This window comes from Balearica regulorum, chromosome Z, assembly GCF_011004875.1.
Source record: "Balearica regulorum gibbericeps isolate bBalReg1 chromosome Z, bBalReg1.pri, whole genome shotgun sequence".
Taxonomy (NCBI): Eukaryota; Metazoa; Chordata; class Aves; order Gruiformes; family Gruidae; genus Balearica; species Balearica regulorum.
Window position 1 is genome coordinate 19,546,478 of NC_046220.1, and position 25,751 is coordinate 19,572,228.

The 25,751-nt window shown below is 40.8% G+C and overlaps 1 protein-coding gene across 9 annotated transcripts in view; it reads left to right on the forward strand.

The window, feature by feature from the left end:
- The first annotated feature begins 17,860 nt into the window (after window positions 1–17,860).
- Window positions 17,861–25,751, forward strand: part of PRR16 (proline rich 16) — a 168,626-nt gene continuing 160,735 nt past the window's right edge. For 7 of the 9 annotated variants that reach the window (XR_012833161.1, XR_012833162.1, XR_012833163.1 and 4 more), the window contains exon 1: window positions 17,861–18,194. Coding sequence is in view for 4 of the 9 variants with exons in the window: in XM_075741054.1 (XP_075597169.1) it covers window positions 18,033–18,194 (162 nt within the window). In the remaining 5 variants the exon portion in view is untranslated. The remainder of the gene's footprint in view (window positions 18,195–25,751) is intronic. The other 2 variants (XR_012833165.1, XR_012833164.1) reach the window with 2 other exon arrangements.

Consider the following 25,751-nt stretch of genomic DNA (forward strand, 5'->3'; position numbering starts at 1 on the left):
AACTCACTTCTGAAACAACCTATAGACACCTGGGCCAGAGAGCACAGCACTCAGTGGGCATATTGCGTCCCCTATTATGCCCCAGCCTCTGGCAAAATCAAACAATACAATCCTGCCAGGTGCAGAAGAAGCTGGGAGAGCACAGCCAAGACAGCTGACCCAGAATGGCCAAAGGGATATTCCCTATCACGTAACGTCATGCTCCAGATATAACTGGAGAAGTTAGCTGGGAGGCGGGTTTGCTGCTTGAAAACAGACTGGGCATCTGGTTGTTTTATTTTCCTTTCATGTGTGGTGAGCAATGGCATTTGTGCATCATTTGTATTACTGTTATTATTGTTATTATTGTTATTATTCTCTTCCTCTGTTACCCTATTAAATTGCTTTTATCTCAACCCAAGAGGTTTATTTTCCATTCTCCTCCCCATCCCCTTGTAGAGGGGGGAGGAGTGAGCAAGCACTGCATGGTGCTGTTACTGGCTGGGGTTAAACCATGACACATAAATATTTTACATAATACTGCTTAAAATATTTTAATGCAAGGAAGTGGATAACCTATGACTTTCAAATGCAAAAGACCTTGCCTTGTTAATTCCAGAATTAACAACATTTATTCAATTGGTAATAATGGCATGACACAGCTATTTAAGTATTACCTTAAAGACCTACTAATGCTTTCAGTATTTTTTTAAACATATTCTAAGTTTAACTGTTTAAATTTGAGCTAATCTGTTTAAATCTCTTTAGTAAATGTTTCATTTTTTTGTAAGTAGAATATTTGGTGATGTAGCTGTCTGAAATCAAGATTTGAGACATAAAACCCAAGGTTTTATCTAAACAAAAGCTTGTTTAAATATGAATTGGAAGCTCAGAAGTAGGTCTGCAAAAAATATTTAACCTCATCATGGCAGCAATTGACAGAAGGCTCTTAAATCTGCTGTAGAAACTGATGGGTTTGGTTCAGAGTTCAAACTCCCTATTCAATATTTAGGTAAGCATTTGTGAGGCTAGTCCTCAACAGTTTGTTTGCTAAATTTGGAGATATTTAGTCATCTCTCAGTGATTTGCTCCAGGCAACACTTCTCTCAAACAGGAATTCAAAATCTGAACTCTTTTGGAAGAAAGGCATACATGCAAGATGCTTATCCCACTTTCATTCACTCAGAGGTATGAGAAGTCTCGTTCATTAAAACTGTCTCTCTGCCTGAGGACACTTAAACCCAATCTGTCCTTCTGTGGCAGGTGCTGGAAGCCAGGTCTTTCAATTTCTTGAGTGAATGATCCTTGTGCTGGGTTTTACAAGAGTTTAAAGCAGTTATGTTCACACATCCCTAGCTGAAATGGGTCTGATTTTGTATGATATAAACAGAACAGGCAGAGTTCCTTCTCTAAAATCAGTACAGTAATGAATGGAGGGTGGTAATGACAGGAAAGAGGGAGCAATCTTATGTGCTATGTATTTTTATCTGAAAGTGCTCCACAGCCCTATCACTTGCACCTCCAGAAATGGCAGTACTTGCTTTCCCAAAGAGCCCATCTTTTCCCCTGCCCTCCTCAGCACTCACATCAGAGCCTGCGGCGGCCTCTCCTGCTGCAAGCCCCAAAGTGCCAAAGTGGGGCATCTCTCTCCATCAGAGACCCCCAGGGCTTACTTGCAACCTTCCAGCTCCTGTGTGCAGAAACACAGAATGAGGATACAGTACAGGCCTTCAGATCCTCTCATGTGGGTTGCAAGCACATTCCCTGGATGCTGCCACTTACTGCCACTTTATCCTCGGCTACTGAGGTCAGCTAAGGCAACTTTTTAACCTGCAATATCATGTCCTTACTGGCTGTCCCCACATTAACCAAATTCTATCTCCTTTTCCTGCAAAAACTAAAAAACCCCTTCAGACACCAGCTTTACCTGTTAAAAATCTGTCAGAGGGCAGACAACAAGGATGTGTCTAAAAATACAGATGAACTATTGTATTGGGTTTACATGGCAAGGTTTGGTAGCTGGGGGCTACAGGGTGGCTTCTGCAAGAAGCTGCAAGAAGCTTCCCCCATGTCCGACAGAGCCAATGCCAGCCAGCTTCAGGATGGACCCACCTCTGGCCAAGGCCGAGCCCATCAGCGACAGTGGTAGCTCCTCTGGGATAATTTCTCTAAGAAGGAAAAAAAAAAAAAAAAAGCGCAGCAGTTTTTTGCAGCCAGAGAAAGGAGTAAGATGCGAGAGAAACAGCCCTGCAGACACCAAGGTCAGTGAAGAAGGAGGGGGAGGAGGTGCTCAGGGCACCAGAGCAGAGATTACCCTGCAGCCCTTGGAGAACACGGTGACTCAGGTTGTCCCCCTGCAGCCCATAGAGGACCCCACACTGGAGCAGGTGGAGGTACTCGAAGGAGCCTGTAACCCTGTGGGAAGCCCATGCTGGAGGAGGCTCCTGGAAGGACCTATGGCCCCATGGAGAGAGGGGCCCACGCTGGAGTAGGTTTGCTGGCAGGACCTGTGACCCCATGGGGGACCCACGCTGGAGCAGTTGGTGAAGACCTGCAGCCCATGGGAAGGACTCACATTGGAGAAGTTGGTGGAGGACTGTTTCCCGTGGAAGGGACCCCACGCTGGAGCAGAAGGAAGAGTGTAAGGAATCCTCCTCCTGCGGAGGCAGGAGCAGCAGAAATGTGTGAAGCATGTGAGAATTGCACATAAGAGGTTAAAAACCCTGGTGTCCGCTTGTGTCTTACACAAACATTGTGGATGGAGATACGCAAGGCTGGTATAAGAAGCAGCCGAAGAAGGGAGACTCACGGCAGCAAGACAGGCCTGTTTTGACTAGACAATGCGGAATAAACACAGTTTCTACACAGAATCTTGAAAGCCACGGTGCCTGGAGTGAGACCTTTTGCTTCATTATTCGTGAAGTGAATATTAAAGTTCACACCCCTAAGTACGATAATGAGCTAAAAGAAGTACATGCTAAACATATATGACTATAGTACTCAACCCTCCACCCAAATCATGTTAAACATCACCCCAGGGAGGGAACAGATAAGGCTGGGGTATAAAGGATATTGAGGAAGTTACCCCTGTAGGGGGAGAGAAGAAATTGAAGATACAGAAGAGGCAGTCGGTGGGCTGTGCTCCTTCTCCTCCACCCAAGATAGGGATGTCTTCTTGGTCAGCATTGCAACTCCACCTTTTGTTGAGAATACCTGGGATAGTATTTTGCTGGCATTGTAATTACAAACGTATATTAGCGCTATTGCAGTAAGTGCATTTATCGATGGAAATTCTGAACTCTTTATATCTGTCACTTTTATAAACTTTTTTTTAGTTTCAACTTTGTGAAACTGTCTCAACGAAAGTACTTTGGAGGCTCTGACAGGCAAACATTGACTCTGACATGTGGCTATATACAATCTTTTAGACATAAACCATTGACCAAGTCTGGGACTAAGACTGGACCTAGCAGCACCTAGGCTCCTCTCTGAGAAGGAGTTAAGAAAGCAGGGGGGTCCTTTCTGAACCTCGTGACTCAACAGGAGGGCCTCCCTCAGCCACAAATCAGACTCTTACCCTTTACACAACACTGCAACCCCCATTCCCCGTCCCCCTGTGCCACTCTGGGGGAGGAGGTAGAGAAACTGGGAGTGAAGTTGAGCTTGGGAACAAAGGAGGGGTGAGGGGAGAATATGTCTCATTATTTTTATTATTTCCAAAGGATTATTTCTTATTACTGTTTTGCTTGGTAATAAATTAGATTTTTTTTTTAAAGTTGAGTCTGTTTTACTGGTGATGGTAACTGGTGAGTGATCTTCTCCCGCCCTTATCTCGACCCACGAGCCTTTTGTTATTTGTTGTCTCCCCTGTCCAGCTGAGGAGGGGAGCAATAGAGCAGCTTTGGTGGGCACTTGGCCTCCAGCCAGGGTCAACCCAGCACAACTATATGTTCTTGCACTTGTTGAAAATAATAATGTTATTAGAAAGGTTGAGATCCACTAGTAATTCAAGATTATCTTCACTTTTGTCTTTTCTTAATACACATCACTGTACCCAATGCACATATACTATAGGTAACATGTTCACAAAATAACCTTTAATTTACCTGTTAACTGAATTTTTTTTAGTTTTGGTGTCTTTAAATCCTGGCTATGACTTAAATATACTTGCTTAAATCATTTGTGTGTAACTTAACAGCTAGGGCAGTTGACTGTGTAAGAGATGAGACCTGTGTTAAAGTCCTGTCTGGTTAAGAATAATATTCCTCAGGTTAGAAATGAGTGGTAGAGGCTTGTCAGCAAATAAATGCTTTTATAAAACATGTGTGATTCTTAGTCCTGGATTTTCTCTCTAGATAACTACAATTATTCTAAGTGTTCAAACAGATTTAAGAGAAAAGACTGAAAGCACAGTATGATTTCCACTATTTCAAAGATGAGTGGTATGCAGGGTCCACCGGCACAACAGTACATACAATTTGTTGGGCTTTCTCTGTGTGGACAGGCACAAACTGTGGTTGGAAGAACTCCTTTGGCGGCAGCAGCTCGTTTCCAGCTGCTTTCTCTCCTGGAGACTATGGTTCTATCTCTCCACCCAGTGACGCAACTCACTTCTAGTGATGGTTGCACCTTGCTGGAGCATTGTTGAGTTTGCGCAAAACATGACCAAATTAGGTACCACAAAACTGTGACTAATAGATCTCTTACAGAAGAATAGGCTAACAAAGTTAAGGTATTATGTCTGCAGTCCTAACAAAAAGAGAGTGAGAGATATGATTATTTAATATTTGCTATTAACGCTTGCTTGTGTGTGAGCGGTAGTGTGTGAACATCTATACCAGACTGCAAGTACAATCTAGCTGACAATATGACAAGGATTAATAGCACAAAACGATAATTATTGTGGGTGTGGTGGGTTGACCCTGGCTGGGGGCCAGGTGCCCACCAGAGCCACTCTATCACTCCCCTCGTTCACTAGACAGGGGAGAATAGGTATAACAAAAAGCTTATGGGTCGAGATAAGGACAGGGAGAGATCACTCACTAATTATCGTCACGAGCAAAACAGACCGAACTTAGAGAGGAAATTCATCTAATTTATTACCAAGCAAAACAGAGTAGAGGAATGAGAAATAAAATCAAATCTTAAAACACCTCCCCCCACCCCTCCCATCTTCCCAGGCCCAGCTTCACTCCCGGCTTCAACCTCCATCCCCCCTCAGCGGCACAGGGGGACGAGGAATGGGGGTTACAGTCAGTTCAGCACACATTGTTTCTGCTGCTGCTTCATCCTCATGGGGAGGACTCCTCTCATCGTTCCCCTGCTCCAGCCTGGGGTCCCTCTCATGGGCTACAGTCCTTCACGAACTGCTCCAGCGTGGGTCTCTTCCATGGGGTGCAGACCTTCAGGAGCAAACTGTTCCAGCGTGGGTCCCCCACGGGGTCACAAGTCCTGCCAGCAAACCTGCTCTGGCGTGGGCTCCTCTCTCCACGGATCCACAGGTCCTACCAGGAGCTTGCTCCAGCGCGGGCTTCCCAAGGGCCACAGCCTCCTTCAGGTGCCTCCACCTGCTCCAGCGTGGGGTCCTCCATGGGCTGCAGGTGGAATCTCTACACCCCCTCATCCTTCCTCCATGGGCTGCAGGGGGACAGCCTGCTTCACCATGGTCTTCACCACGGGCTGCAGGGGGATCTCTGCTCCAGCGCCTGGAGGACCTCCTGCCCCTCCTTCTGCACTGACCTTGGTGTCTGCAGAGTTTCTTACATCTTCTCACTCCTCTCTCCAGCTGCAAAACCTCTCCCTAACTGTTTTTTTCTCTTTCTTAAATATGTTATCACAGAGGCACTGATTGGCTTGGCCTTGGCCAGCGGTGGGTCTGTCTTGTAGCCGGCTGGCATTGGCTCTGTCAGACACAGGGGAAGCTTCTAGCAGCTTCTCACAGAAGCCACCCCTGTAGCCCCCCCTGCAGCCCCCCCCGCTACCAAAACCTTGCCACGCAAACCCAACACAGTGGGAAAGGACTCATGAAACCTGAAACAAGATGGCAGATGGGAAAGAGCTACCACAAACAGAACATTTTCTTTGATTTGCAGCCTGTCTACAGCTCATAGCAATGAAAGGAGGAGATCAAGAGTGTATCTACACCTGCTTGTTACTGAGGATCTTTGCCATGTGCATGGATGTACAAAAAGGAAGTAAATGCTTATATCAGGTTGAACATATTGCATGTGCAGTGCATCATTGATTCTTCATGTGCAGTACACTTGACCTGTATCTTCAGAGCATAAGGTTTACTGTCTGTTTGGCCCCAAATTTATCTGTGAGAGTTTTTGTGGCTTGAAATCGAAGAAAGCTTGAGTATCACTGCCACTGACATCCTTGATTAAGGAATTCTCCACAAAGATGCAGATTCAAGTCTCCTCAGACATCGATATCATATCAGAAATTCCAGATATGTCCAACAGTAAAGTGTCTAATTAATTTTAGTGTTAGGAAGTCAGACAAATGTGCAACAACAACTTTTCTCTGAAGACCTTTTTATAATCTAAGAGCAGACCTGAAACTTGATCTGTGCATGACAGCCAACAGTTTATATGATATATTTTAATATCTTAATGGGTTTTCACCTCTATGGACTTTAAGGCAACTCTGCTCCATCAAAACAGATTCCAAAGACATTCTGAGGGCCCTTTGATGCAGGTAGTGAACAGAGCACAGGCCAGAGGACTATGCTGGTAATGGATGTCTGTCCTCAGCTTCTATCTTTCAACCTAGTGACACAATAGACATATCCAATGATGCTGTTAAACATATGTCTAACTCCTGCGAAAAATGTGAACAAACAAAAGTTTGAGCATTGTGACATCAACTCCAAGGAATGTGATCTGTGGAAGGGAGACCAGAAGTCACTGAGAGTTGCAGGGGTGCTCTTCAGTGTTTCACAGAGAAAAAGCACATAACCATGCTCCCAGCAGAACAGCTTAAGGCTAACCAAAAGAAAACACTAAGGACAGGGCTGTATCCCATGAGAATAACCAACAGGGGCTACTATCTGCTGGAGAACCACTCAAGAAGGTATGACATTGTGTCTTTCTTTCAAAGAGCAATCTAGGACTATTAGCATTTAAAACATTGTTAGACATAGTGAGCTGTTGCACATTTTGGCTACGAGTGATCAGAGAATTCATTCAAGATGTTGAAGACCATAAAAGCTTCCTGACTACATTCCGATATACATCTTTGGCCACATATGGAAATGTCCTAAGGAATCAGAGAAGGAAGGTACGATATTGAGCAGAAAAAATTAAAGATTTGTAAGGTCATAAGGAGGAGATAGTAGTATGATTTTATAGCCTGAAGAGTAAGGCTATGACCTCATTGTTAAAGGACTGCTCTGTATATTATTCAATGTTTGATATAATACATTCATAGATTGCCAATAATTTTGATTTAAAGTATATGCTTTTATTCAGTAAAGCTGTTAAAGATTATAGCTTAGTCATTGTGGTTGTATGAATTCAATTTTTAGTGTAGATTAAAATTTATACCTGTGATCAATCTTTTTTTTCTTGATGTATTACCTCATCTCAACCAAAGATAATGTACAAAAAGTCTCAAAAAATAATTACACTATGGACACACACAACCTCAAGGTTTATTATTCTCCTTAAGGATTGAAAATTCCCTCTGAATAAGAAGTCAAAAGGAACAAAACCGGATGAATAAAAGAATTTTGGGAGACAGTAGCACTGTTGTAAGAGGTTAAAAAAAACCAAAAAAACCAAAAGGCAACTCTGTCTGATGCAAGAAAACTTTATACACTTACTGAGTAAACCTTTTCAGGTCTTGACTGTGGCAGGAGTAAGCTACATGCCAGCTGGAATAAAACACAGTACTTTGGACATCTTCCAAAGAATTACATGCCAGGATATTGAAAGTTCCAAGTATCCCATCTTGCCACACAACTGAGCCAACACTTTTTCCCCTCAAATCACCGTTTTGCTTCTAAGAGAAACAGAAGTGTAAGAATGGAAGTAAGTCTGGTCTTAGCCAAAAGTGAATGAGTGATGTCTATTTGTTTAGGTCCTCATATGGTTCCTATCACTTAGTATAAAGAGTGTCAACCAAATATTTAAGAATACTGATTGGATTGACAGACTTTCTTCTCACTTTAGAGACTATTCCTCTCAACTTTTGAACCTATCAGTGTGGCAATAGTATCTGAAATGTTTGACAAATGACAAAAATACAGACTGTTTAGTTTCATATTGTTCCATTTCTTATTATAAAGTTTTAAGAATAAAATAATTTTTAAAAGATGCTTCCTCCTTGCATGAATTTAAAAATAGCCAGGTCTTTACAAGACAAATTCACCAAGGTCTGGATTGTTCACCCACTAATAGTGAATGTAGTCCAATGGTTAAAGCACTGTTACGATAGTAAACATTTTAACAAGTACTAAGTAAAAGCAACAGCAAATACAAGAATTTAAAACTCTGAATCTTCTGACCTATTATGTGTATCTTTTGTAACATAAAAGATAAACAGAAACTGAGTTACCAAGCCTTATAATGTTTGATTTGGCAGTGATGTAAAAATAAAAAAAAAGCTGAGTCACCTTACTCCAAATGATACATAAGAAAGCCATGGCAGTTAATTCTGCACAGAGCCTCTTTGTACCATGATTTGAGATTCTTACCTCTGTATCTGAAGTCTATGAAGTCCTGTCAAAAGCAATGCCAAATCAAAGAGATGATTTTTTTATATTTACCTCTGATTATTGTACAGCTTATACTCATCTTTTACTCCTTAGTTTGTCAAGCGCGAAGACTCAGAATCTGTGACATGTAAAAAAATGTTTCACCTATAATAAACTGCTGCACTTAACAGATCTTAGGTAATCAGAAAGTCTACCAACTTCAAAAGGCGCCACATAAAAGACAAAGTTTGATAAAAATTTCAGCACTTCAGAATAAATGATCATTGGAGAGGATCCTGGAAATGGGGATGTATTTTTCCTCACTTCTTGAATAAACATCCACAGTAATTATATCCTTTCTGTTGCAGAAAACAGAATTGAATGTCAAAAATCTTAAACGTGGCAAAAGTTACAAGTTTCTCTTTCTCACTCTACTGATCAAGATTACATATATGAATTAACTGCCTTACACAATCTGCAGAACAGTAAAAGAACTTCTGTCTTGACTTGGAGGTGCTCTGTGCGAACAGTGAAGCATCTGAGTATACCCCTTCTGTAAATTTGGAGTAAGGATGTTTCACCTGATGGACCTTGAAAGCTCAGGTCACCCTTTAGCTCCTATACAAACAGGACCGAGCATATAAACCCAAACTTTTTGAAGGAATCTCTCCTTTGTACCTAGATTACTTGGCTTTGTGCAGTAGCAAATGATTAAAAAAATCACAAAATGTTTTGATCCCAAAATCACAAATGCCAGTAATCAGTCGAGCAATTTCTGTAAAACTTGGATTTACATGTGAATTTAAGGGAAGGCATGATCCCATGGAAATTTAGGAATGGGATTATAGATCCCAGTGCATGTAAAGCAAGCTCCCTTGAACCTCACAGAGAAAGAAGAGAGGCTCTCGGTAGTGGGCTAAGGCAGGCCAAGCTAGCTGTAAACTGGCTGAACTGTTGGCTTGATCATCCATTTTATCAGATTAAACAGGTTTAAGATTGTATTTGCTTTCAGTGTCTCTAGTTTAAGCAACTTCCAAAGCAGAAGGTCAGTGCTGTAAAATATTTACGGAAATTTTAATCAACACTTCACTCCAAACAATTTGCAAAATTGAGTAGAGTTTTAATAAGTTTCTAGAATCCTTTGTAGCTCTTTCTTTGTTGTTTGTTTGTTTGTTTTTAATTCAAATACTGACAAGGTTGTTGAAGTCACAAATTTACAAAGGTAAATTATATTAAATAGGGTTTATTGGGTTTGTCAGGCACACAACTGGTGCATTATTTTTCAAGTGAAGAAAAAAAGAATGGAAATTATCAGAGAAACACAAATGAACTTGTGTGTATTAAGCCTTTTGATCTTTACCATTTTATCTCTAGATGAAATCTGAGTTGGTGTAAGAAACTTCAGAATGGTGCTAATGACACAAACAAGGTATCTTCAAATGTTAACTACCTGAGCAATGGCAAGAACCAAAGAAAATTCAGATTGTTCATCCTTTACTAATCTCTGGACATCAGAGCAGCCTAGGTTTACTGTTCCTATACAAAATAATATATATTTTAAAGCAAGGGACAAAAAATAGGATTTTCCCCACATTTCAGACTGTAAATGATATGTCGGATTTTCTTTTCATTCATTGTGCTTACACTTTTTAAAGCAATGGTCAGAGTAGAGTTATTCTGTGTAGGATCTTCTAAAGTAAGAATATTCAATGCTAAATAAATTCAGCATTTTTCAATGTTAAAAAATAGCAATATAGGAGATTTATATGGCAATTTACTAAATATGGTACTTGACACCTGTACCAAAAGTAATTTAGGTGTAGTTATTAGCTAGGTATAAGTATTCAGCAATATAATTTTAGACTGACTGTGTGGGTTGAGACCTCAGAACAGAAGCATTTGTGTATTGGGTAAGACATAAGGTCCTTTTAGCCCACTAACCTGTGTCTGACACTGAATTACCATAAAACCAAATGACAGTAGTATGAAAACAGAGCACATCCCAGGGAAAATAAGATACAGAGTCTTCTTCTGATCTGACTTTCTTAGACAGAAGTTGTATGTTTCTGCTAAAAGATAAGATTGGACATACTGAAGAGGTGTCACAAAACAATTTTACAGACATTTAGGCCAAACTCTCTCACTTTGTAAAGGAGGCTTGTAGACTATAGGTCAGGCCTTCAGGTAATATAAGTCAAGAATGTTAGTTATAAATTGAATTATGGGGGCTTTTCTGAAAGTGGTACTGGCCTGGTTTTCTCTCTGCAGGTTACCTACTAATCAAGTGTTTAATGACTTGGCTTGTTGAACAACCAGCCTGTATTTTAATGGAAAACATCAGTCTGATCTAGAGTCTCCTCCTAAGCTTTTGCATCTTGTTTTAGGAAAAAAAAAATAATAATAATAAAAAAAAAATATATGTATCACCAAAAAGAGTAAGATAGAACTGCCTTCTGCTGTTGTCTGAATGCTAATAATTTTTCCTGATGCTTGCTAGAAAGATCATAAACTATTCCACTGTTTTGAAAGAAAACAGATATTCAAGGTCATGACAAACTTAAAGCTCTATCACTATGTGGGTTTTGTACCTTTTAGCTGGGATTACAATCCAGAGTCAATAAGCTCTATAGCTCTTCTTTTCTGAACCAGTAGCTAAAAATGGACCGTTGGTAATTACAAAGGAAGCAAACAGCACACACTTGATTCTGAAGATTTCTGTTAGTAACAGTTCTTACCTAAGGAGAAGGGGAGTTGTGAGCTTTCCCAGAACAGCTGCAGAGAACTGCAAATTCTCAGAACAAATTCAAAGCTGAGGTAAGCAAGAACAGCCACTTTGTTTGAGTGACTGGTGGATGAGACTTTTGCTTATCCACTGAAAATATTACTTCCTTGAAATACCTGGCATCACTTTTCAAAGAAGCATTAGATAAAATGTGCATACCAGTATGCGTCACTGTGCAATTGACGTTTTAAAGACAGGTCATAGGTCCTGAGAGACTGCTAGAAATGAGATGACTGATTCCAAGTAAATTGATTGTGGGAAGTTGCAAGGAGATAGTTTCATAGAAAATATTGTGTAAAATAATAATAATAAAAAAGTGTAGTGGAAAAGCATTAATATCCAAATTAGTAACAGATAACATTATTATATAACAATTAGTGAACACTGAATAATGGAAGGATCACATTTTCAATTATAATTATCTGAATTTAGGAGTGGAATGTGTGAATATTTTTCTAGAGTTTGGAAGATTCTGACTGATGCCCATGGGTGCTTGGGTCTGTAACATTATGGGCTCAGGTCCACGAGGCGTGGACACAACCAGCATGTTCTCATGCCATCACTTGGAGAACAGTCAGTACCTCAAGAGACTTCTTGGCACTCACACAATCCACTCGTATGTTCATCAGTGAGTAATGGATCCTTCCCATTTATGTTTCTGGCTTCTTTCTTTTAGTTTGTACCATGGCTTTTAACATAATTTGAATCTGGGGAGTAGGGGAGGAAGTCACAGAAATTCATTGTCTGTCAATAGATAATTCATCAATCTAAAATGAAAGTCTTGAATGTGTGCATGTTCACCTTTGCTTTATGGTGTATGACACAGAAAAAATAGTCTTTTAATTGCAGTAGCTGGAGTGGGCTTTGAGATGTATAAATCCACTGTAGGCCTGCAAGTACAAAGAATTGTACTTTTTACCTTTGTATTCTTGCTACTACACTCTAGTCCTTTTCCATGTTTGAGTTACTCATTTAATCTGGCATTTCTCTTGCTCAGACTATTCTGATTGAGGTGCTTTAGGAAAGAATCCAGACAGTGTTTTTCCTGTGTACTCCAGATATTTGCAATAACATACTACTGAAGTGAATGCCAGCGGGAAAGGGATATTCTTCCACAGGAAATAGTTTGCATCTGACACCAATAGCTCCTTAGGGAAAAAAAAAGGCACCAATTTGTTAGCTGACAGTTAACCAGAAAACAAAAAAAGTAATCTTGGTAACATTAGATTAAGTAGATAACTTCCAGTAACTGATTTTGAAAAACAAGCATAAGAAAGTACTAATATAAACTATTGCTTTAGGATTCCTGCAGAAACATTTTCAGCCACTTTTTTCCTTTCAGTCTTATAACTTGTTTCCTTTTCAGTTTTGAAGGGAAGAAAAGAAATTTCTACTCTTTCCAATCAATTATGCAGAATGCATTCAACAGAGAAAAAGAATAATTATCTCCCATTATTCCTATACTTTAAAAAACATTTTGATGGATATTTGCAAGAGAGATGCAATAAGCATGGTATAATCATGTTTTTCCTTCCCTGACCCATTTCCTATTTCTTTTTTGTCATATATAAAATTCTATTGATTTGCATTAATATAGTCATTTTTGTTAATTCTCTCCACCAAAAGAGTGGATATTGAACTGAGTGTTTATTGTGAGAGCAAATACATTTCTGCATCTTTCAAAGTTGTGTATGCATATAGTTCAGTTTTCTTATTCTCCCACATTAAATTAATAGATATCTTTTCTGCTTGCCTATCCAGGGTGTCATTGTCAAGTCAAAGCATTGCTCACAGAATTATTTACACAATGTTAGAAGCCAGTGTGAACTTTAGATTTGGATTCCATAAAACTCTGCTCTGCTCTTACTTCTAAAGGAGAATAATGTGCTCTAAGCTGTCTGTTCAGTTTCTTAAAAGCTTAGCTCCATGCTTAGACTTCTACAAATAATCAGCCCCGTATCATCTTTACCAATATGTAAATCCTTAAGAGAAATATGTGTGGATTCTGCACTTGAGTGAAAGCACAATATGACTAGTTTCCTACTATACATGTGGTATGCCTGATTATAAATCAACATCAACAAGAAAAAGGTTGGAGAAGAAAGACAAGAACTTGGTGCAAGGGGTGACTTTGCGTTAATCCTGACTTCCATTATATTTGCTAGTTACCATTTGGAAACAAACCAACTTAATTCAGAAGTATATAGTTTATTTTGTGAGATCCTGAGTTTCTTTTTAAGGGAATAACTTACTGTTTTTAAAAAAGTGAAATAACATAATATCATTTAATTATAACACACGTTAGAAAGTGTTTTTAATTTTTTTCCTTTAACTGAAGACTCTTTCAGCCTCTACCCAAAAGAACTACTACTCTAGTTTGGAGCATAAGATGCCAGTGTGACTTCCTCAGCATAACTGTTAAAGTATTGTTTAAGAATTAAGAAAAGAATACCATATTTGGTTAAATGTGGGAGCATTTTGGAAAGATGTATTATCCCACTATTCTTTTAGGATACAAAAGATAAAGATGAAAACCTGTGTTTAACAAGTACGTAGAATGTAAGTTTGTGGCATTGTACTATAGCTTAACTCATTGTTTTAATTTAACTTTAATTTTGAAGATTTCAATGAATATTTTAATTAGCATGTGTCCAACATGCAAGCCTGTGGCAATTGAATTAAGCTTTCTTCCACACTTTCATTTGGGATGAAAAAGACAGGTTTACTGTTTCAGTGCTTCCCTATCTTGTATGTGGAATATTTCTTTTAGGGACAAATTCAAAAGAGTGATAGAAAATAAATTAAGATTTTACTTTATCATTCCTAAAATCAGTTAGTTCAGGTAGGTATCTTTATGCTTTGTAAATTCTTTAATTTTGTTTGGAAAGATTGAAAATGTTTAAAATAAATCAGAACATTCAGATTAAAAATGTTTTGTTTGACCTAGAAGACTTTGTTCAACTTTTACCTTTGATAAATAGAACAAACTCTAAACAAAATACCTTCAACAGGCAACAGCAAATTAATTTTTAATTTGTCTATCTGAAATACTAATGACTTGGGGAAAGTGGGATGTAGTTCTGCACAGTCTGGCTAATTCTCATGAAAAATTATTTCTGTGATTCATGTACATTTTATGATTACTCATGATTTCCTGCATAGTTTCCAACTTTTTTTGTGATTCCACACATAAAATAAATAGTATATATAAACCAGCATGATCAAATCACTGCTTTGTGTGTGTGTGCAGTTAATTTTATTTGTAATACTAGGCTGATATGTAGGACACTTTTTTCCAAAAGGAAAAGTGCCATCTACTGAATCACCAGAACAAAATTGTGCAGCATCTTGAGAGATGTTCCTGAGAGATGTCATTTCCAATTACTGATCAGTCCAAGCCTTATTCAGCTTGTGAGCTTTCATGAGATCACAGCTGGCAACGGTATGGCTGAGTGCCACATTACTTCACTAAGTATTCATTTAATGTGTGTTTTGGTTTTGCTTGGGTGCTTTTTTCTGGATTGAAAAGTGTTAGCAGAAGATCAGTGAACTGCATTTTGAAGGTCTTAAGCTTTTACTTCCAAAAAAGCTTCCTTCCCCAGGATTTCTGGGGAGACTTCTTGCATATCCTCTGCATCCCTTAACGGCCTACAGAGGTCAGACTTCCAGTAAGGAGCTACTCCCTTTTTCTCTGATTAGCCCCTTCAGGTTTGGTGAAGGTACAGACAGAAAGACTTCAGAAAGAATAGACTGATAATGCACTGACAAATAACATTTACTTGCAGAGACAGAAGCAAAAGAAATGGAACAACTAGTAGATAACTTTTCTATGGGACACTACTTACTAGTTAACTGAGACACAGTTTAGCAAAGTATAGCACATTTTTTAAAGGCATAAAATTGCTTTCAAGACCAACAGGACAATGAACTTAGGACTCAGAAAAGCTGTCTGGTTTGTGGGTTTGGGTTTTTTTTGTTGTTTGGGGTTTTTGGGGGGTTTTGGTTTTGTTTGGTGGGGTTTTTTTTTTTTGGGGGGTGTTTGTTTTTTTTTTTTTCCTCCAAGGATAAGCAGTAGATACTTGGATGAATACAAGATGTCAGACACTATATAATTCTGCACAGGTCTAGAAGAATGTCACTACAAAAGTGGAGGGATTGGTGGAGTGGACATGATTTATATCTTCAAAAGTTTGGGAAGCCTCCAAAAGTGGTCACAGGATTAAAGAAATTTCATAACAACAGGATTATGGATAAAGTATTGTCATGACTTAAAACTAACTGATGAGATAGAACAGGAATCCATTTTCCCTTCTTAAATTAAAAATATTTAGCAGTGAGACGTGCCAAGTCTTTATACAGGGACAATAAGAAGGTAAGTAATTGTGTAGGAAAATTATGTCTAACCAGGAATGCTCAATTAGGCTAGACAAAATTTAGAGGGTCTGTAGCAAATCTGATTGATAGTAATTTTGTGACAATGTTGGTGATTTCTACAGAAATGTAGTAGAAACCATCTCTTACATATTTAAGCCATATTATGTATAGGTATGTACAGTACACTGTTATACTTAACTTCTGTCAGAAAATAGACTTTTTACTCCAGTTATAAACTGGATATGTGCTGGCTTCTACATGGATAATTTCACTGATAGCTTTTTATAAATGTTTTCTTTTTTCCTGTTCATACAATGCCTTTGAGGAATAGTATTCAAATACATTAATTAAAACTTACTCAGCAACTTGTGGGCTGCTTTCTTCCTAATTTAGTGATGATTGCAATTTGGAAATTCAGACTCTATTACTTAGCTAGCTTCAGAAATCATATGATGTTGTTGCTCATACAGAAACAGTTAAGCAAAAATAACCAGCAGGAATGCTTTTAAAAGTCCATGTTGGAAGAGATTTTGCTTTGGTGAGATGAAAAAAATCTACCATGAGACTTGAGGAAAGTCAAGAGGAAAGACATGGGCTCATCTTGAACGTGGCCTCCTTGAAGTTGTTTTAACGGTCTGTGAGACATTTGGGGGAGGGGGGGGATCAAATATATGCCCAGTAACAAATGATTTCAGGCAAAGACTGAAGGTTTTATAGTGGTAAAAAGTGGAAAGATAATTACTCTTAAACCAAGACTGTAAGAGGTGCAGTCAGCCCCTGTCTATTCATTTCCCAAGTCCCACACCCTTCCCAGAGACAAACTGTGAATTCCCAAGAGAGATTTTTACCATGTGCAGACACACCACTCTGGGCAAGGTTTCTGCTTTTCCCCTCCTGCTTTAGCTGGGTTAAAACATCTCAGGCTGCCAAAACTCTCAGAAGCATTTTCAGCATCAAAGTCAGTTGCAACCATGCAGGCTGATCCTCGAAGCGGGGCTTGGCTGCATGCCCTCTTCTTGCTGTTCATAGCTAGTGGGAGGCAGACATACCTAAACCAATTACTTTTACCTGAATGTGCCACTTTTTTTTTTTTTTTTTTAGTGAGATGAAAAACCACCAGAGATGAGTGATATCTAGCAATCTCTTCCTTTTGCCCCACAGATAGATCTCTGAATAATGCTAGGGAAAGCGTGTGTTCAAAAGCAGCACTGGCCTCTACTTCAGAGAAAGAGCCAGGTAGCATATTCTAAAAGCTATTCTGGCTCACGCGCATTTTTATTTCTATCTGATGAGATGCACAACCTTTACTTCTCAACTATAATAGGGTATACTGATCTCTGTGGGTATTAGGAGTGGGCAGAGATATCTAAGTGTCCTTTACCAATTCGGTGGCATTTACAAAACATCGTCGTTCTTATAGCCTCCTTACAACAGCAAAGTCCAGAACGAGCGTGCTGCACCCCAGAGCATCCAGAACCACTACTTTGCAGTGCAGAGGTGTGCGAGTGTTATCTCCCAAATGCGACTTTTTCCACCAGAAACAGGCACTGTTGTTGTCTCCTTCGACGGGAATTTTGCAGTAAGCCAGCCATTAAAAGCGTTTTCATTTTTGGGGGGCTGTTTTGGCGGGTAAACGTTTTTCTCCGGCAGAGCTGGTGCAACCAGTCCCCGCGTCGGGGAACCACCGGAGGGGTTGCGGGGTGACACAGCGCCGCGCCGTCGCCCCGCGGGCTGTCGAGCAGGGACGAGGCGGGGGAGAGCGCCTCTTCCGGAGGAGTCACCCAGCCTCCCCCGCCCCCCGGGGAGCGCGGGCGGCGGGCGCTCCTCCGCTGGCCCCTCTCCCCGGCCGGAGCCGGAGCCGGAGCCGGAGCCAGAGCCGGGGACGGGGCCGGGGCCGGGGCGGGCGGCGGCGCGGGCGGGGCGAGGCGCAGGCGCGACGCACGGCGGGCTGCAGCCGGGCCCCCGCGCCGCTCCCGGGAGTCGATGGCAGCTGCACAGCGCGGCCGCCCGGCGGAGCGCGGCGCGGCTCGGCGCCCCCGGCGCGGGATGCGCGGGCGGGCAGGCGGCGGCGGCAGCGGCGGCGGCAGCGGCTGCGGCAGCGGCAGCTCCGGAAGCCGGAGGGACGGGGCCGGGCGGCCGGCGGCCGCCGAGCTCGCCTGACCTGCGTGCCCCCCTGGCCGCGCCGGGCTGCCCCGAAGGATGTCCGCCCAGTCCAAGGGGACCGCATCCTCCTCCTCCTCGCCGTCCGAGGGGCCGCCGGCAGCCTCCAAAGCCAAGGTGAAGGAGCAGATCAAGATCATCGTGGAGGACTTGGAATTAGTCCTGGGGGACCTGAAAGACGTGGCCAAGGAACTTAAGGAGGTGAGAAGGGGAGGGCTGCGCGGTCGCACCCCAGGTCTGCCCCGTGGTGGGCGAGCACCCCTCGCCCGTGGGCAGGGGGCCATGCTCCCTCCGGGTCTCAGCCGCCGCCCCAAAACTCCTTTCAGCACTTATTCGCTACAGGTCCAGCAACTGGTGTCCGGGCTGGGCACGGGGCGGCCCCCGGCCGTGCTCCGGTGCGGGCGGCTGTGCCTTGGTGCGGCGCCCGGCGATCCGGAACGGGACGGGGCTGCGCGGCTGGAGCACCGTGTCCCGCGGGAGCAGCCGGCCGCGCTTCCCCCGGTTGTGAGGCAGCTTTTTCCGGGGACTTCTCACCTCGGCGAACCTCTCGGAGTTTTTTTTTCCCGGGATGCCGAGGTGCCTCTTCTGCGGGGTGCTGCTGGGTGAGGAGGGTGTCTGGGGGAGCTGAGGAAACTGCAGCCCTGCCCGATCCCGGGCTGCGCCGACATCCCGACTGTGGGAACGGCATCAGGAGCAGCTCCACTCCTGCTCCAGCATGATTAACTTTTTGACTGCACGGTGCAGCCCCGTGCTCACCCCCAGGCAGCAGCCCGGCTCTGATCTCCCAGCCGGTGAGGGCTGGGGGGGGTGGGGGTGGGTACCGGAACCCCGCACCCGCGGCCCTGGGCGAAGAGTCCCTGCCCGGCTCAGCGGTACCGGCGCGGCGAAGTCTGCCTCTGCCTCTGCTCTGCTCACCGGGAGCTGAGCGCCCTGTTTATCTTGCCTATCTTGGCAAGATTGCCTTTGCAATCTTCCTTTTGCCGGTGGCGAGTGTTATCTCCCCTAGGTTAATCTGCAGGCGGAGTGCGATTACCGCTGGCATGTTCATAAGCAGGCAAATGCTGTAGCTGAAGGAAGACAATTTGGCTGTCCTTTTGGAGATTTCTATGTTATCTTGATTTTGCTACACAACTGGTCGACAGATGGTTGGATTATGCACCGAAATTCAAGTCCAGAATCTCTGTGCATTGCTTTATAATCCTGTATTTGACATTTATAACAGGCTGTGGTTTTTTGCTATCAAATATTAGTTTTCTATTTTAACAACATTGTCAACAAGTTTCATTCAACAGACTTTTGCCATCTGAGGCAGTCTGAAATTCACCCAGTGCTTTGTATAATGTTGAAAGATGTATAAACACACGGCTCACTAATCACAGCTGTTAGACTTCTTTCTCACCCACATTTCCAGATTTCTCCTTCTTTTTTGAAAATATATCTATAATTTCTCTTTTCCTTAGCGTGCTGCTCTGTGTGCTTTGTAATTTTTTGAGGTATTTTGAAGTGGAAATAAATATTGTTTGTAGGGCAGTTCTTTCAACGCTTTAAAGACTGATAGAGCAAACTGGCTTCTGTTGCTGCAGAAGCACATTTTCAGGACCTGGAGAGGATGTACTGTGATCTGTCCCATGAATGTAAATCATTCTCTGCACATAATCAGTCCTAGCTTTCCTCTAGTGAGCAAACAAGATCTCTGTAGGTGGAGGTCGTATGTCATCATTTACTGTGGCATGTTTTATCTAAGCAAATTTATCTGTTCTGGTTGACTGCAACTGTGAAAGAGAACTGGATTTACCTCTGCTTAATGGAGAAATGGCTTGTGTGGAACTCATTTTCCCAAACAGAGTGAAATGTAAAAGCAAAGTTGTAGGGAAATGGTACCATAACTCTATTAGGTACTATGTACCTGTTGAAGGGTAGAAAGATTGCCAAAAGCATCTATTTTGGGAAAAGAAGAGTATTTTTGTAAAAAGGATAGTTAAATCTTGTTTGTAACCACACATGAGTTTTTGAGTAATGCTTTTCTCTAAATATGTCTTACAAAGATGATAGCTGCAATACTCTGACAAGGGTTGCATATGCAATTATCTTCTTGCTTACAATGTTATCATTATGTGTTAAGTACACTTTTGTGTGACATTTATTTTGAAAATAAATGCAGAAGTTTGCCATCTGAGTACCTTCAATTGTATGCCTTTTGTAGTGCGGACTAAATCTGTACAAGATCTCTTGATGTATCTGCAATGTATACCTTTTTATGTGAAAGTGAGTTAATTGATGATGATATAAGCTAATAATGAGTCTCTTTCCCAGGTTGTTTGTAGGTATTAGAAAGCATTTACAGATCTTTCATTGAAGCATATAGGAAGTTGGTCTATAGCCAGTATTACACACACAAGTATACCTGTGCTTCATTTGTGGTACCTTACTGTAAGACTAGGCGAAGTGATAAACTAGAGGATGTAAGTTTGCACTTTCCATTTTCACTACAAACAGTGTTATTCTGGAAATGTTTTTGGCTACTCTTTTTTTTTCCTTGGGTGTTTGCTGCGGTCTGTTTTACCACAACTTTTTCTCTTACTCATTCGTTGTTTGAGTCTTTTGTTTGTTTGTTTGTTTGTTTTAATTAGGAATATAGTATTCTGAAAATAGCCTTTCATTCTTTTTATTACTATTGTTTTAAAAAAGACTTCAATTCTGCTATAGTGGTAGGGCATGAGAGCTTTTTTTCTTTGTGCAGTTACAGTAATAATTAGCTTTGATATTGAAAATACAGCATTTGTAGAATACTTAATTTTTCCCCATTTATGTCTTCCTATTTGTTACCGTTAAATATAAATTATTTAATTATTTATTAGATTACATTTAATGTAGCATTTTAGGTATTAGGATACCTAATGGATGTCCTCTCCTAGCATCTTTTAGTCCTCTTTTGTAATATTTTATATTCAAAGTACTGTCAAATTGAAAGATGGTTTCATTGCTTCAAAGTGAACTGTTCTATAACAGTAAGGAGTATGGCTGTACAAGACTTGAATGTCTTGTTAACAGTTAGCTTGTTATAGTTTACTTACATTAATGTATTTGCATCTGCCCTTTGTTCCAAAGCTTTTTCTAATTGATGCTTTATTATTTTTTTTGCATTTAAAAGGGGGGAAGGGAGGAGTGGGGAGAGGATGGGGTGTTAAATCCAGATGCACAAACCATGAAGCTTATAAATTTTCTGTAAAAACACATGACTAAACCATGTGGATTAAAACAAGTACATCTTAGACATTACTGTGTCTAAGTGGAACATCTGTGTCTTTCCCCCCCTCCCCCCCTATATTTATTGGTCTGGTTTGCTTAGACTAAGTTAACCACAAAAGACTAAAAGGGGGGGGGAGGGTGTGACTAGGAGACATGTTAGGATGGAGCGGTGCTAAGTCCAGAGTCTGAGCTCATGTATGGCTAGTTGTCCCTAGGGTGCAGTTAACTGGGAGAGACTTGGCCCCTTTTGTCTCCTCGCTGAAAAAGAAACACAGGGTGGATGTGTACCAACAGTGGGATGTGTTTTTGTGCTGGAAGAAATTAATGGATTTAAAATGGATTGAGTGGCTGTTATTTGATGAATATTCCAAAGAAAAATCAAAGGGGTGCCAGAGGATTGAGTAACAACTGACTATTCCTTTAGTCTAGGCTATTTCGGAATTAAGTTGGTGAAGCCTTAAACTTTGATTCTCCTCCATAAAAGACCTTTTCCTCTGGAATCTGTATAGAAATATGGTTATTATTAAGTCTTGCTTTGCAGATGGTATTTATCTGTCTGGTACCCAGATAATGAGGTGATGAACACTACTGGACACCAGAAGATGTGTGCTAATTAAACTATTTTGAATGTAAAATACATGATGTAGTGCTAATTCTCTGACCACTTCAGAAGAGACTGTAGAGGGTGTGCATGCGCACCAGTGGACAGCAGGGCACAGATATCTATATCATCTTAATACTGATATTATAATTTTTAAGACTTCCCTGCTTTCACATTTTATGATAATGTTGCACATTTCGGCAGCCTTGCACTTGTTTACGTTAAGGAAATACTTAACTAAATCATTTGATAAATACTTTTTGTAGTAATAAAAATTCATCATGCAGAACAAATTCCTGGAAGTTATGTGTGAAGCATTTGCATAGCTTTTAATTGGCTAAACACGCTTCAACCTTTTATTGAAATGAGGCAGCTGTGTAGCTATTGCCAATGTTTAGAATAATCCAAAATGGAGGTGCAGGAAAAACAGAAGCCCTGTTGCATTGCATGTGCATCAGTAAATTTCCAGTCTTTCTGAGTGTACCTCCATCACTTTAAATCCTCCAAAAATGGCTTGCTGACAGAACAAGTTAATAATCCTCCTTCATCTAACTGACACATTTATTTTCCATAAAGATGTGATCTATAAAATTTGGGCATGACTTAACAAATAATGTTTTCTAGCAGATGCCAAACACCATGACAAAATTTTTTATGTGGTAGATGACCTGATTCCATAACCAGGCCAGTCATCATTCTTTTAAGTGGAGGGTGGTCATGTATCCCATGGTCTTCATTTCTGGATCAGGCCTGCAGGAGCATATTACAATTTCAACACCATGTTTTCTGTTCCATTTTTGGTTTTGTGTTCAGCTAATGATCCAGGTGGCAGGAAGGCACTTCAGGTTCTTGCCTGTTAATCCAGAAACTAGGAAGCTGCAGTTTGTATCCACCAAGAGGATTCGAGCAGCAACAATCCTGTATCAGTATCTCTAATGTTCAGGCAGGAATACAAACTCCAATACGAAAAATATTTTGGGTTCATATTGCTGCATGAAGGCAAGGGGGAGAAGGTATTACAGCATAGGTATCAAATGTACTATATAGAAACCTAAGAGCAGGTAGAACAATAGCAAAACATTTTAATCCTATCCTTCTTTTCCTGCTGATCCCTGCCTCTTCTTTTTTGGGCTCTCTCCAGATGTCAAGGACCTGCCACTCATTTTGCTAGGTAGTGGCAATTGAAGGGAGAGATTTTTGAGGATAGTTGTTCCTACCATCAGAAATCCAATAAATGCAGATGCCATTCTTATGTATGGATTCTGGATGCTGGCCCTCTTAACAGCATTCCTCTTGGAGTCTTTCTCCAGTGGATACACTCTCTGTATATGTAGATCTTGCCAGTGAGATGTGAGAGGGACTGAAGCTTTCTTGTGATTATTATTGCTGTAGCTGGGGTTGTGGTCCAGTTCAGGCAGTTGTGGTATGACTACTGGCATTGCCCATTCAAAAACTGCTAATCACTCCAGCAGATTTTTTTCTGATTTCTTATTGCAGTCCTTGGTGATAATTGCAATCATGAACTGCATTGCATGTTTATTGTAAATGCAGAGTACAGTTCATTATGTAAGAGAAACACTGCACAGCAACTTTATTGTGATCTGCCCAGGGGTCCAGACAGGGCCATAAGTAGTCATTGCAGGTAACTGAATCATAATTTCCCTTTCCTTTTATTTCTTATGGTCTATGAAGCATTTATACAGTTATACAGAACCGAAAAGTGCAAATGTATTAAGATAAAATTCTCATACCAGTAGTGTCAGTAAAGCTAGTAGAGCTAAAAGGTAACTGTGAACCCTAAAAGCCCCACATTTTTTAAGGTTGTCGGGAACATTATATGACAATATATGACAAGGTAGGGTTGCTCCACATCTGATTTGTAACCAGAGCTACCAAGACTTAGTAATTGCATTGTGTAAGACAATGAAAGGAATAACTAGTGTACATATAGAGCATTGCTTGTTAATATCAAGAAACTTGACAGAGGGAAGCACACTGTCAAGTTATGCTAGTTATTTTGTTTTTGTAAACACTCATGTCAGCTACTTCATGCCTTTTATGCAATACTAAGCTCCTGGTAGTAATGTGTATTGTGCAACCATGAGCTAAATAGAGCATATATAAATTCAGTTTTCAAATAAAACAGTACCACAGTGAAAATATGTATCTTTGTGCTAAGGTTTGAACTTCACACAGTCTGTGCACTGCTGACCGTGATACAGAAAACAAAAGTAGTGAGGCACGAACTTCAGTCTGCTGCCATCAGATTTTGCCATTGAATTCAGTAGGAATAGAAGTAAGTTTAAGGGCGACATAAGTTAGTTTTGGTCTGATTCATTTTTATTTAAACTTCATAATTCAGAGCAATCAGTTGCTGCTGTGTATATGTATGAATGCGTCATACAAAAAACAATGATGGTCGAGCACCATCATTGAAGTTTTGCAGGTTTTTGCCAGTTTCCTCTGAAAATGGAATAATGCTTCTGTTACCGTTACTCACAGTGGACTAAATTCTGGAATAGCCTTCCCACTTCCAGTCAAAAACTTCCAGCTAACTTATACTACTCACAGTTGATTTGTACACAACTAATTAATACTCCTCTTGGGGGAGTGCAGGAAGAGGTGCAAATGTTGTCCCTGACTTTACAGGCTACTTTCCCATCGTGCTTGTTTCATAATACCTTTATGAAAAGCATCACTATCCTTTTCTAGTTTTCATTTCTTTTAGAGATGCAAAATATTTGTGCCTCATAGTCTTCTCTGTATGTTATACCTGTTCTTTGAAAGGCAAGTGAACTGGTCAGTGACCTCATAGGTAGCTCACGTATATCCTGCTAAGGTGTCCCCATTTTTTTTCCTTCAGGAGAGGTTATTGCTGTGAGGCACAGTGAAGAGGTCTGTTTTGCATATGGACTGCTGTCCTTGCCAAATAACCTGTGGCTGAAATTCAGCCATGAAGGTTAACACTAGTTTAGTTACCTATACATACATAGGGCTTTGTTTTATTCTGCTAGTATATAGGGGTTTTGTTTGGGTTTTTTGGTTTGTTTGGTTTTTTGGTTTGTTGTTGTTTTGTTGTTTTTTTTTTTTAATAGATGCAGTAAATAGCAGCTAATGTATGTTGTTTTCTTAAGGTAAAGGTAGCATTTCACTCAAATTTCAATGTCGAGCGCATGTTATCTCTTATACTGAATCTTTAATATGTTAGCCATGAATGTATGATAAGGGCTGCAGCCTATACATGCCTCCTTCTCTCACAGCTCATGTCCAGCTCTGTACATCATTGACTCTGGTCATTCTTGCTGCAGCTACCTGCAATGCTTCAAAATGCCCTTTCTTATTCTACTCAGGGGAAGAAGAAAAGCAGAGCCTGCTTTCAGCATGGAAGGGCTGTGAAAATCCTCTAGCAGATCTCTCACTACAGCTTCCCTGTGTCAGGTCGTGTGTGTGTTGAATGACTGAGGTGGGAGGGCTGGGTGGCTGAGCCGCTGGCATTCTGGTTTGGTTTAAAATTACTGCACTACAGATGGGAGTAGTGAGGAGCAACTGCCTCCAAACAGGACTAGTACCGTCAGTTGTTGCTTTTGCAAAAATTATAGTATGTTCATATGTCTTTAAAGGTTAACAAACTCATCCGTTGTTTCATGCAGCATGTGCCACATTGTATTATGAAGACTGAGAGCACTGATATTGAATCATTTCCAGATTTCATTGTAGATTATTTCTCAGTAATCTGAAAAATCCTGCAATTTTAAAACATCTTTCATTTTTTTCTCCTTAAATCTTCTTTGATAAATCTGCAGTAATTATTTTAGTCTTTCACCCATGATGGTATTATGATCTGCTCTGTATTGTGGTCTGTTTACAGTTCTTTCAGTGAACAGCTTCAAGGTAGAAGCAGAGTAAGA